The sequence below is a fragment of the Schistocerca serialis genome, chromosome 4 (genome assembly GCF_023864345.2).
Source record: "Schistocerca serialis cubense isolate TAMUIC-IGC-003099 chromosome 4, iqSchSeri2.2, whole genome shotgun sequence".
NCBI classification, from domain to species: Eukaryota; Metazoa; Arthropoda; class Insecta; order Orthoptera; family Acrididae; genus Schistocerca; species Schistocerca serialis.
The window spans coordinates 228,269,444-228,283,789 of record NC_064641.1 but is presented as its reverse complement, the minus strand read 5'-3'; the positions used below and the strand labels follow the sequence as shown (position 1 = coordinate 228,283,789).

Below are 14,346 nucleotides of genomic sequence, written 5' to 3'. Positions count from 1 at the left end.
ATAGGTGGTTCGCACATCAAGAAAATCGTGGGCCGAGTTATACTCGGTGGGGTCTTCAAAGTATTACAGAGATGGGCATAGTTTCGCTTCATTTAGACAAAATGATATTTAAGAACACAAAGGACTCAAAATTTGGCTCTCTGCATTCTATTCTCTCTCTGCATTCTATTCTGCATGTTTCCTACAAGGCTACAGGACATGTAATCTAGCTCCAGTCTTCTGATCCAGAAACATTCCACTCATGTGTCCACAGCCTTAAAATATGGCATACAACTATTATTTTAAGTTGCAATTTTGTTTTTATGTCAAACATATTTTTGTTGTTTATAATTTCTGGGCCAATAACAGTAAGGTTTTTATATATATCCATTGTTTGAATCATATTCACTGGGGAAGCAAATCTATTAATTAAACATTTGAAATAATTCTGAACGAAAATGCGAAATACTCAAAAACTGTCATAAATAATTAATTTTTTACTAAATTCATTTATAGGAGGTAATAAAATAAGAGAATAAAATATTTAATAATAATATTTCACAACAGTGCTCCTAATCCAGAACTTTGAGGGGTAAACTTACTTGGGATCTGGCTGGCCCTCTGGCAAAGGTTTCATCGATAACTTGCACAATGCTCGAAACACCAAAAATGCATCTTTCTGAAGAATGTGTGTAAATTTCGCAGTAACGGCAGTGTCTGTATCATTACTAGTATCCATACTTTCCTGAAACACAAACATATGAACTTGTAATCACAAGGACACACTTTCAAAACCGATGTGCATAAATTTATTCTTTCTTCTAAGATTTGAATATGTTATTTAAAATATTTTGTGAATTTGATCACAACATAGTTTTATCAAAGATGATATATCAGTCTAAGAAAACCATCAACAACTGGACAAATGTCTAATCAGAGCAATAAAGAGAAACTGGAGCAGACATGATACAAGCTCGTTCTCCTAAAGCAATTCAGCATAAAGGGTTTATTTCAGTAAAGAGTAGAATGAAACCTAAAAATGGTGCCAGAAGATAAGAAAGAGTATGAAAATATTAATCAAGTAATTAGGAAAACTGCTCTTGGAGCCTGAGAATAGGAGTACAGAGAAACAACTACCTTCATGGATGTAAGATGACCTTAGCACGGTGATATGGGATATGAAGGATGATTACAAAAAGATTAGTAACTAAATCACCTCAAGATAGACAAAACTGGCAGACAGTAAATCCAGAGTTACAGAACAGAATCAAATCAGGAAAGAACAATATTTGGGAATACAAATGCATTCACACTGAAAGTTTAATAGGTAGGTCACAAATTATAAAACAGTGGAGGACAATTTTGGGTAAGAAGAAAACACCAGTGTACAAAGCAGCAGACAACTTAATTCCTTTAATGGGATGGGAAAAGAATCATACAGGTCTAACTAAAGAGGGACCCCAGTACACAAAAGATAAAATGGTAAGACTACAGAAACTGTTTGAAGCATGATCATTATGATATAGGAGGTGAATAGTGCACTTGCTGAAATTAAGTACAGTCAGACACTTGGTCCTTGAAATATTTCTGCTGAATTACTAAGGACACCATTTGAAGAAAAGAATAAAGCATCTTATTAACAACTGTTCTCAACTGTAGCCTAGCCATTTTGTTTCATTATGTTAACATCTGAAGTCATTATTTATCGTCATCATCTTTAAAACAACTGATTGGCCTACCAGCTGTGAAATAAGAGCTGTTATGAAGATTTTGAATTTAAGGAAAGTTCGACCTTGTAAAATCTATCATCAGATAAGTGAAACTTAAAGATAGAATGTGATGAGAGAAGGGACACTGTGAAGGTGGCTTAGGACGTTTAGCGAAGGAAGCGAAAATGTCCACGATGAGGAGCACAGAGACGCCTGTCACTGATTACCGAAGAACTGATGCACAACACTGATGAACAAGTTTATTCCAATGAGCAAGGAACAATTTTTTGGCTACTCAAAGAATTTTCAAAACATTTCACAATCTTTATTACAGAAAACTGTAACTGGATCATTGCACTACAAAAAACTGTTTGTATGATAAGGCATCGAAAACACTGACAATCAAGCATGGGAGGAGCCTTAGAGTTTTTGTAGCGCTATGTGATGGAAGGAAACTTCTAAAGATACAGAGATTACTGCATAATAGGTGAAAAACATAAGTGTAGGGCTATAGATAGAGAGATGTTGAATGAAACACATTTGGCTGTCAAGAGGGCAATGTGTGATACCTTCAATGACTACCATAGCACGATATTGTCAAATGGTATTCCAAAAAACCCCAAGAAATTCTGATCATATGTAAAGGCACCAAAGTTAGTGTCCAGTCTCTAGTGAATGAGACAGAAACTGATGGTAGCAAAGCAAAATTGAGATGTTTAACTCTGTTTTCAAACGTTCCTTTCCAAAGGAAAAGCCAGGAGAATTGCCCCAATTTAAACCTCGTACACTTAAAAGATGAATGAAATAAGTATTAATGCCAATGGTGTTCAGAACCACCTGAAATCATTAATACTGAACAAAGCTCCAGGGCCCATATGGAATCCTTGTCAGATTCTATACTGAATTTCTGGCCAAGTGGTATTATGTTTGCGCATAATAATGCACAACCATATACAACACCCATAACAAACAAGCTGCTTGATTCATTTCACTGGGAACAATTCTGTCACCCTCTTTGCAGTCCAGACCTAATTCCATCCAACTTTCATTTGTTTTTTCATCTCCCAAAATTTCTTGTTGGCCAGTAGTTTGCAAGTGATGATGAGATCAAGGTAAATGTCCAAAACTGGATCATATCACAGGTAGCCAAATTCTATAAAGTGGGTATATTGCAATTAGTGCCAAGGTATGACATACGACTTGATTTGCATGGTGAATACGTCAAAAAGTAGTTTAATGTGTATAGACGTTTCTGTAATAAAATACAATTTGCAACAAATCGTTAATCCTTTTTAATATTCAAACAGTGCACACTTCCTGGATCAGCTTTTCATATGGTTTCTGTTTTCAAGAAGGGAAAGAGAAGAGATACTGACTTCTACACAGGCAAATGTGTGAATGGCACAATGAGTCGCCTATCAGGCAAAACTATGAATGACAAAATAAAGTTGTTGTTGTTCCCCATACTGGGGAAGACCAGAGCAACAGGACAGATCCTGTACAGGTATTCTCTATATTTTACAAAAGTTAATAGAGAAATTTATAGCAGTAGGGACAGAGTTACACACTACCTTTGTAGATTTAGCAAAATATTATGAGATGGTGCTTAGAACAATACTGTGGGAGACTCTAAAAAATATAGGTACAAATGAGAATCTTTTACAGAGGTAAGTATAGGTAAGTACAGATGAAGAAGGTAAAGGTTATTGAAACCTATTAATGTCAGAAAATGGCTGAGATAAGGTTGTTTTGTGTCACCCAGTTTGTTCCATTTATAGGTAGAACTGCCTCTCCAATGACAAAAGAACAGCTGTGAAGGAAGAGGTATTATTGTTAATGGTGTATAGGTGTTTCCATTAAGTTTTTCTGATGAACTAGACATTCTAACACAAGATGAAAACAATCTCGAGTTTACGATATAAAATTTATATCATGAATATGATGAAATGGTGACTACAGATGAGTCTAACAAAAACCAAACATCTAGTAACAAACCAGATTTGAAATTCACATCAATGACTGAACAGCTGTGAGAGAGGTAGCAAAATTTAAATATCTGGGGGTATATACCGACAAAAGTCAATTGAGTAATACAGATGTAAGATAACAATGCAACAAGATAAAAAAGTAACAGAACGTATGTTATTTTCTGGTGGAACAAGAACATCCCAACAACAAAAAGAAAAGAGCTAATGATGAAATCTGTTATGTGCTATGGATCAGAACTATGGATTTTAAATGCTGACTTTAAAGGTTGAGAGAAAAAAAAGTAATGATGACGTAAGATCTAAAATGAGGACAAACCAAGCAGGGATACATATGACTGGATGATGACAAATTGGCATAGACACTTTTTGAGAATGCCAGATCACTGGTATGCAAAGAAAATTTTTGAACGGAAACTGCCTGGCAATGGAAATGATGCAGACCACAAAAATCTTGAAAAGATGATACCAGCGAACTAATGAGGCATTGTGGCATATGCAAGGATGATGCCCTGAAGAGAGAGGCTTGGTGAAAGATAACAGGTTTACAGCCAAATTGTTATTAATTGATCTTGTGTTAATTAATCCTGTATAATAATAATAATAGTTAATATAATTCAGAAAAGAAATTTTTGCAGAAGCGATCACGGAACAGTTAAATATGACTAGAGATGATCAGAGAGCAAATCTGCAAAGATGACTACAGATGCCGTTTTTCATATTAACAAATTAAATTAATTCTAGGTTGGGGGGGGGGGGGGAAGAAAAAGGGGGGGGGGGGGGAAGGGGGGGGGAGGAAAAGGGGAGGGGCACCACTACAGAAGTTGGAATAAAAAACAAGAGCAGGTGTACGCATTATGCTAATGACTTTTCTGGCGCATTAGTAGAGAAATGAACAAAATTAATTAGAACTCAGACGAAAATATTGTAATCCTACTGGCATAGTCCATATCAGTTTAGGCAGGCTAGGAAAAAATCTTACCTTCATAGTCTCATATGTTATTGAATTTAGCATATGTTAAAATGAAGGACTAAATAAGGAATATGTAGTTTTTTGTTTCCTCCAAACAATACTGCTCCGAAGTACAGCCCTCCAAAGACGACAGACACTGCACACACCACATTGAAGATGCGAAATTTGGAAAAAAATTTAAAATGCTGTATCTCTGGAACAGTTCTAGATATTCTGTTGTTTTTTTAATTTGAAAGATAACTGCTTTATGATTACAAAGAAGTGCTCTATTTGGACTTACCTGTCAAAGTTCGTTTACTATAGCATTCTTAACTTTTTTATAACTAAAGAAAAAAAATATAAACATTGCCAATCCATAAAATTGATTTTTTTGTGTTGGTTAGTACCATATAGTTCTGCATTTCCTGAAAAGGAGAGCTTCCACTCTTAGGTTGAACAGGTTTTATAAACAATTGAAATTTTTGCCATACCAAAAACCTGTTTTATTACCACATTATCACATAACAGGCTCATAAAAATCAAAACCTAGCCTTATTTAACATAATTTTAGTTTCGAAAGATGAGTAAGAGACTCATTTTTCAAGCATTTTAATTGGTTCCAAAATGTATGTGAAAGGTTCAAAGACTTAAAGGTTTCAATTTATACAACTTCTGTGCACTCCGTTTAATACTGAAATTAGCTAGTCAATTAACTAAAAATGTGTTCCACTGCTTCAGTATCTTCCTTTGATATAGAGTGATGCCTTCTTGCTGGGAACCAATAAGAACTGGAGCACTTACAGTCTTCATAACATTGTGAACAGGAAGTGAGCACTGATGGCGTTCTTGCTGTCCTTCAGCTGGAAACCTGTATCCAGCAGCTGGTCCATGTAGTAACATAAAGTTCACTATGTACACTCCTGGAAATGGAAAAAAGAACACGTTGACACCGGTGTGTCAGACCCACCATACTTGCTCCGGACACTGCGAGAAGGCTGTACAAGCAATGATCACACGCACGGCACAGCGGACACACCAGGAACCGCGGTGTTGGCCGTCGAATGGCGCTAGCTGCGCAGCATTTGTGCACCGCCGCCGTCAGTGTCAGCCAGTTTGCCGTGGCATACGGAGCTCCATCGCAGTCTTTAACACTGGTAGCATGCCGCGACAGCGTGGACGTGAACCGTATGTGCAGTTGACGGACTTTGAGCGAGGGCGTATAGTGGGCATGCGGGAGGCCGGGTGGACGTACTGCCGAATTGCTCAACACGTGGGGCATGAGGTCTCCACAGTACATCGATGTTGTCGCCAGTGGTCGGCGGAAGGTGCACGTGCCCATCGACCTGGGACCGGACCGCAGCGACGCACGGATGCACGCCAAGACCGTAGGATCCTACGCAGTGCCGTAGGGGACCGCACCGCCACTTCCCAGCAAATTAGGGACACTGTTGCTCCTGGGGTATCGGCGAGGACCATTCGCAACCGTCTCCATGAAGCTGGGCTACGGTCCCGCACACCGTTAGGCCGTCTTCCGCTCACGCCCCAACATCGTGCAGCCCGCCTCCAGTGGTGTCGCGACAGGTGTGAATGGAGGGACGAATGGAGACGTGTCGTCTTCAGCGATGAGAGTCGCTTCTGCCATGGTGCCAATGATGGTCGTATGCGTGTTTGGCGCCGTGCAGGTGAGCGCCACAATCAGGACTGCATACGACCGAGGCACACAGGGCCAACACCCGGCATCATGGTGTGGGGAGCGATCTCCTACACTGGCCGTACACCACTGGTGATCGTCGAGGGGACACTGAATAGTGCACGGTACATCCAAACCGTCATCGAACCCATCGTTCTACCATTCCTAGACCGGCAAGGGAACTTGCTGTTCCAACAGGACAATGCACGTCCGCATGTATCCCGTGCCACCCAACGTGCTCTAGAAGGTGTAAGTCAACTACCCTGGCCAGCAAGGTCTCCGGATCTGTCCCCCATTGAGCATGTTTGGGACTGGATGAAGCGTCGTCTCACGCGGTCTGCACGTCCAGCACGAACGCTGGTCCAACTGAGGCGCCAGGTGGAAATGGCATGGCAAGCCGTTCCACAGGACTACATCCAGCATCTCTACGATCGTCTCCATGGGAGAATAGCAGCCTGCATTGCTGCGAAAGGTGGATATACACTGTACTAGTGCCGACATTGTGCATGCTCTGTGTCTATGCGCCTGTGGTTCTGTCAGTGTGATCATGTGATGTATCTGACCCCAGGAATGTGTCAATAAAGTTTCCCCTTCCTGGGACAATGAATTCACGGTGTTCTTATTTCAATTTCCAGGAGTGTATTTCGTTTAACTCATAGCTGGCGTCTAAAATCTCTGCAGTCCACCACTCACAGTCATACACAAATGCCACAAACATCCCCCTTCTCAGGTCATGAATTTGAATATTATCCTGCAGTTTCTGAGGTGTTGGCCGAACGAACGAAATTTCTTCTTTCTTGCTCTTCAAAGTGCATGCAATATGAGTTCGCCCATCAGCGAGTCCAAAAATGCGTGTTCTGAATTTCTTTCACAGGAGTAGCTTGTTTGGACCATTCTTCTTTTTTCTGCTCACGAAATTCTTCGATTTCCTCTTTGGACAAAAGAATGAAGGCTGTGGATTTGTAAGATATCACGACTCTTGCAAAATCCTCAGCATTCTGAATCACATCTGTATTTGGTCTGGAAAGATTATTTTCTTGTAGCATGGTGCTTCAGAAGGCCTTCTACACCATCACAAGGCCCCTTCCCATGACCAGTAGCACTGTATACCACGTCAGTTGGCACAAGCGACTTTCTCAATTCAAACAACTGGTAACGATTTTTAAAATGAATAGGAGCACCATCAGAAATAATGATTATCTTTTCTGCCCAAGTTTGCAGTTGAATAATTTTGTGCATTGCTAGCAAAGCATGTGCTGAGTCATGTCCTTTGTCCTCACTTATAACTGCAACATTTGTGGTCTTGTTTTGAAAATATGTCACTCCTGTAAAAACTGAAACCTGGTCATTACTCCAATGATACCCTTGTACTTCTTGTGGGGGAATTACAGACTAAACATAGTACTTCAGCCTGTACACACCATCTCACTTCTGCAATGTGGTGCAATTTCTTCAGATGCTGGTGTGTTACTGCTTTCACTGACCATTTACCAAGTTTATCAATGAAACTGTCAAAGGCAACAGTTTTCTTAATTAGTTTTTTTTTCTCCCATGTTGCATATATAATGTCTGCAGAGTTATCTGCTATGTCTTCAGGCCAAATGTCTGTAAAGACAGTCCTCCCTTCCTAGGGCAGTCACCACAACCTTTAAACAAACAGGTCTCTCTCTTTACATCACAGACTACTAATGACTTCACACGCCCAACCAAAGTGTCATATGTCATGTGCTCCAGTAAGTTCTTTAAAGTTACCACACAAAGTTCAAAATTCATGCAGTACACACACAGACAGACATTTCTAGGTGTGGAATTACCCACTTAGGTCGTAGTGCATAAAATTTTGATCTTCCAATGTGTGAAGTTGAATAGTTGCTCTTATAAATTGCAAAATTTTCTTTAATACTGTGAGTCATGTACCTCTTCACTTTCATAACTTTTTGAACTTCAACTGTTACATTTATGGTGTCTTTTTTGTTGGCACTCTGGCGAGAACAGTCCATTTATCTTCCAGATAAAATGAGTGCACTGTTTGAACTTGAGCCACTTCTACAGGATGACCATAATAGGGATCTGCTCTTCCAAAGACTCCTTTTATAGATCTCACATTTCTTGATTTGTCTACCATGTACTTTGATACTAATGGAATGTGGTTCAAAATTGTTTTCTTTGAAAATGTCACTGGAATAATAGTTAAGACTTGCAACTTCTCACTGCAGGATGCAAAATATTCAATAGCTGAATTGATATTTGGGAAAAATTCCTGGCAAGAGGTGCAGGAGTGCTTAGGTTCATTTTCTTCTGAAGATGGAATTATTTCTACTTTGAAGAGTGTGGTCAGTTTTGCTGCAGTGTATTCATCCATAGCTTTAGTAATTTCTCTGTGCTTTCTTGATGCATAGAACTTATGACTCCACTGACCACAGTTTCTTAACAGGACTAACACCTCCCTCTGTAGTTGACTGATTCAGGGTATTTAATTCTTCCTCTACTGACGCAAAATCTGCATCATGTGCACCATGGGAGGCTTCACCTTATTCAGATACTATCATTGTTGTTATTCTGCCAAAACATTCAGAGCACACAAAGTCGTCACTGAAAACAACTTCACTTTGAAACAGTCTTCAAATGAGAACTCTCAGTCCCAACCTGAACAAAATCTTTTAGTTTTTTTTTATACATCACTCTTTTATAGATATGTAAATAGTCAGCACATTTCACTCTCCTGTGGTCCCAGTCAGATGACATTTCAAACAGTCCTTTTCCCAAAACACACCGCAACTGCGTCAACTGGCAAATTCCTCACGAAAACACATAACTCACTGGATGGTCTCAGATTTCATAGAAGTCTCTTCAGTAAACAAATTAGCACTGAACAACTACAATACAAAAACCTGCAATGAATAATCATGACAAAGAAACTGACAAGAAACTACAATAAAGTGTAAGAAATATCTGCCACAATGAAAGTGATAAGAACTAATTGCAACAAAGACAATAGTAATAAACATTGTAACAAAGACATTAGTAATAAACAACTTCAGTGAAGACATACATTATCCCTGAAAGTTAAAAAAAAAAGATTTTTTAAAATAAAACCTGTCTAACTTAATAGAGGAAGCTCTCCTTTACAGAGAATATAGCACTACATGGTACTAATCAACAGAAAAGAAATCTAACTTTTCTGGATTGGCATTTTTGGAAAAAAAAAATTGTGTCAATTTAAAAAAAAAAAAAAAAAAGGTGACAGTAAAAGAACTGACATATGTCCAAATGGATGATACCATTGTAATCATAAAGCAATAATCTTTCAAATAAAAAAACTAACAAAATATATAGAACTATTACAGAGATACAGTATTTTTTAAAAATTACCGAAATTCCCATCTTCAAAATGGTGTTCGCAGTGTCATCTTTGGAAGCCTGTATCTCAGGGCAGGAATTTTTTTTGGAAAAAACAAAAAAATACCTGTTTCTTACTTACTCCTGAATTTTAACATATGCTAAATTCAATAACATCCAAGACTATGAAAGTAACCCCCCTGCCTGAAGTGATATGGATTATGCCTACTGGAAGATGATCAACACATTCTAAAGAGAATACCTAAAAAAAATTTTTTTAGAATAGGGACACAGTTTTAATGTGAACATTCAAAAAGATAAATTTACGTGTCTTGGTTACATGTCATATTTCTCAAAGTTAATTTGTTCTTAACTGAGGGAGATTCTGAAATATACACTGAAGTGCCAAAGAAATTGGCAGAGGCATGCGTATTCAAATACAGAGAGATGTAAACAGGCAGAATACCGTGCTCCACTGGCAATGCCTATATAAGACAACAAGTGTATGGCGCAGTTGTTAGATCAGTTACTGCTGCTACAATGCCAGGTAATCAAGATTTAAGCGAGTCTGAAAGTGGTGTTATAGTCAGCACATGAGCGATGGGACACAGCATCTCCGAGGTAGCGATGAGGTGGGGATTTTCCCATACAACCATTTCACAAGTGTATCATGAATATCAAGAATCCAGTAAAATAACAAATCTCCAACATCGCTGCAGCTGGAAAAAGATCCTGCAAGAACGGGATCAACAATGACTGAAGATAATCATTCAACATGACAGAAATGCAACACTTCCACAAATTGCTGCAGATTTCAATGTTGGGCCATCAAGAAGTGTTAGCATGTGAACCATTCAATGAAACATCATTCATATTGGCTTTTGGAGCCGAAGGCCCACTCATATACCCTTGATGACTGCACAACACAAAGATTTGCACCTTGCCTGAGCCCATCAGTGCCGACATTGGACTGTTGATAACTGGAAACATGTTGCCTGGTCGGATGAGTCTCGTTTTAAATTGTATTGAGTGAATGGACACGTATTGGAATCGAGACAACCTGATGTATCCGTGGACCCTGCATGTCAGCAGCGAACTGTACACGCTGGTGGAGGCTCTGTAATGGTGTGGGGCGTGTGCAGTTGGAGGGATATAGGACACCCGAAATGTCTAGATATGAGTCTTACAGGTGATATATACGTAATCTCCCTGTCTGATCACTTGCAGCCATTCATGTCCATTGTGCAGTTCGATGGACTTGGGCAATTCCAGGAACATTCTTCTGAGTTTAAACACTTCTGCTGGCCTCCGAACTCCCCAGACATGAACATTATTGAGCATATCTGGAATGCTTTGCAACGTGCTGTTCAGAAGAGATCTCCACCTCCTCACACTCTTATGGATTTACAGACAGCTCTACGGGATTCATGATGTCAGTTCCCTCCAGCATCACTTCAGACATTAGTTGAGTCCATGCCACATCATGCTGCGGCACTTCTGCATGCTTGCGGGGGCCCTACACAATATTAGGCAAGTGTACCAGTTTCTTTGGCTCTTCAGTGTATGTTGTCCAAATCATCAAATGTATCACCTATACTAATGATGTTCAATATGTGCACCTGCAGCGCCCTGGTGTGTCATGAATGACTGCATGGGACAACGTGAATTTGTTTTATAATTTGTGGCAAAGAAGACAGTTGTGGGAAATTTTGTTTCCAGTTTCAACCTGTGTGGCCTCGGAGGACTTCCAATTCAGACGTTTGCAAGCCCGCATAAGCAGTCATAACCTCGAAGCTGAACTATTGCGTGCTGCACATAGTACCAGCAGTGATTGTTGTGTTATCAACCACTTTTTATTATATTGTAATGTTGTTATGAAGATGATAAAGGCAATAACCTATAGTGAAGTTATTAAATTTTTCAAGTGGATGTAAAAAGCATGAACTTGCTGAGGAGAGCAAGGAAGGTGGTAATGAAGACAGGAAACTCAAGAAGAAAGAATGTGTCAATAGCTGCTTAGATTTTGGTTTCATGTGCACTGTTGTGAACAATGAAGTGTATCCGCAGTGTGTTTCTTCTCACCCAGTAGCAAAATGTAAGAAAGCCCGCATGATTGCAGAAGAACAAATCCTACCATGTGTTACTGATATGGTGTCCATTACGCTTGGGGAGTCCTTGGCAAAAAAGCTTTTGCCCATTCCTTTGTCTGACACTACAATTAGTCATTGAAACCAAGATTTAGGAGATGTTCATGAACAAGTTACAAAAAGAAATTTGAAGAGGGTTTGGTTTGCAGCTTGATGAAGCCATCAAAAAGAAGATAGACACTTATTTAATTTTCTATGTGCAATTTGTTGACAAAAGAAGTAATGAAATGGTATGATACAAAACAATTTGTTTGAAATAGTGGACAGCTTCATGACAGAAAATCAAATTAAATGGGCGCACTGTGTTGTTCGGTATACCGATGGTATGTGATCCATGTCAGGGCTTCACAGTGATCCACAGGTACTAACCCAGGGCAAAGCTCCGAATATTAATGAAATAAATCTCGGGTAAACTGCCTGGTATGAGTGTGCATACGACATAATATTTCGGCAATCGACCACGTTGCCATCATCAGGTGCGCTGATATACTGTACATCAGCGCACCTGATGATGGCAACGTGGTTGATTGCCGCAATATTGTGTCCGACGCACACTCATACCAGGCTGTTTACCCGAGATTTATTCGTCACAAAATATGCCTGGAGAAATTGAAGAATCACACCTCCTGATATTAGGTGGACCCACTGCATTACCCATAGAGAAGCACTTGTTTCTCAACATTTGGCTGTTGATCTGACTCAAGTAGCGCAGACTGTCATATGGTAAAATTTATTAAAATCTGCCCTCAGAAAGCTAGATTATTTAGACAAATGTGTCACAATATGGGGACTGAACATACATCTCTCCTGTTTTATAGCAGCATTTTTTGGCTTTCCAAAAGAAATGTATTACTGCACATTTTTGAACTTAAATGAGAAGTACGTTATTACCTGGAAGAACAAAATCTAATCAGTGCCAAGTGCTTTATAGGCACACACTTTATATTGAAGATCACTTATTTGATATACATGAGCCTTACTGCAGATATTTTTTCTATAATTGAAGGTCATTTATCTGAACTTCATGTTCATTTTGAAAAATACTTTCCCGAAAAATGCAATACGCTTCTGTAGGTTTAAATCCCTTCAGTAACGATTCTCCTTCCGAATTCAGTACTGCAGAAGATGAAGATTTTATACAACTTTTATCAGATTCTTCATCAAAAGTAAATTTTCATCAATGACGGTGCCAAAATTTTGTTATTCCTTAAGAAAAGACTTTCTGAACTTGAGTAAACAAGCACTGAAGGTTTTAATTTCTTTTTCAACCTCATATCTTTGCGTGATTTGGTTTTTGACAGTGGCTGCAGTTAAAACCAAGTGCAAATCAAGGTTCTGTGTGGAGAAGGAAATGAGAGTAACTCTACGTCATTTGGTGCCAAGACTGGACAAGCTGTGTAACGAGAAGCAAGCTCAGGTGTCACACAGAGGTGAGTAATATTTTAATTGTAACTTTTTTAAATTAATTATTACATTTTTTACTAAGTATCCCACAGGGGAGCCATGGAAACTACATAGCTGGACAGGGGAGCCACAAACTCAGACATATAGAAAACCATTGACCTATACAATTGGTGTTTGAAACAAATGTGCAACAATGAAACCAAACTTTTACACTTCTCAGGGGCTTAAAAAAAAAGTGTAAAATACAGGAAACTGAACAATGAGTGAAGTGAATTTTTAAGTGGTAAAAGTTATGTATAGGATCCCCCATTGCATTTTTGTAGTTTATTTATGATATACGAGGTATGTCAGAAAGTAAGTTCCGTTTGGTTATATAAAACAAATGTGTATAGACACAGAAAAAATATTTATTGTACAAAAATCTACAACTGTTAAACTACTTTTCTACATAGCTTCCGAAATTTTGTAGGCACTTGTCATGGCATGGCACAAGTTTTTGTATGCCTTCTTCATAGAAGGTTGCCGCCTGTGTATTCAACCATTTGGTAACATGTTCTTTCAGCTCATCAGCATCGTTGAAGTGTTGACCACCAAGAGCAGATTTTAGGTGTAAGAAGAGATGAAAGTCGCTAGAAGTGGGGTCCGGGCTGTGCTTAATCTTCTCTTCAATTGTGTGAACCAGTTCATCAGTAACCACAGACGGGTGTCCACTTCGTTCTTCATTGTGCACTTGATCATTTCCTTCATTGAACAGTCTGACCCATCTTCTAACCACTGAATCACTCATAGCATTTTGTCCATAAACCTTGCAGATTTGCCAATGAATTTCCATGGTTTAGCTTTCTTTGCATTTAGAAAACAAATCACAGATCTCATTTCACACGCAGTGGCATTTTCAATTACAGCTGACATTATAAAGAAGCACTACAAATCACACTTCGGCAGCAGTGATCTGAAAATGGCATACATGTCTTCTCCTTGAGTCAGAAACTGCCGCACATGCTCAGAACTGCGATTATAGCGCTGCCACAGATAGAAACGGAAACGGAACTTACTTTGTGGACGACCCTCGTATATACATAATAAGCACCAAAAAACTTGTTAGGGACGTATTTATTATCCTATAAAGGTTATTTGAATT

The 14,346-nt window shown here is 39.0% G+C and overlaps 1 protein-coding gene across 2 annotated transcripts in view; it reads right to left on the bottom strand.

The window, feature by feature from the left end:
* The window catches only part of LOC126473398 (brefeldin A-inhibited guanine nucleotide-exchange protein 1), a 285,458-nt gene that overhangs the window by 204,857 nt on the left and 66,255 nt on the right, over positions 1–14,346 (bottom strand). For both annotated transcript variants that reach the window (XR_007586450.1, XM_050100408.1), the window contains exon 7: positions 582–724. Coding sequence is in view for 1 of the 2 variants with exons in the window: in XM_050100408.1 (XP_049956365.1) it covers positions 582–724 (143 nt within the window). In the remaining variant the exon portion in view is untranslated. The remainder of the gene's footprint in view (positions 1–581; positions 725–14,346) is intronic.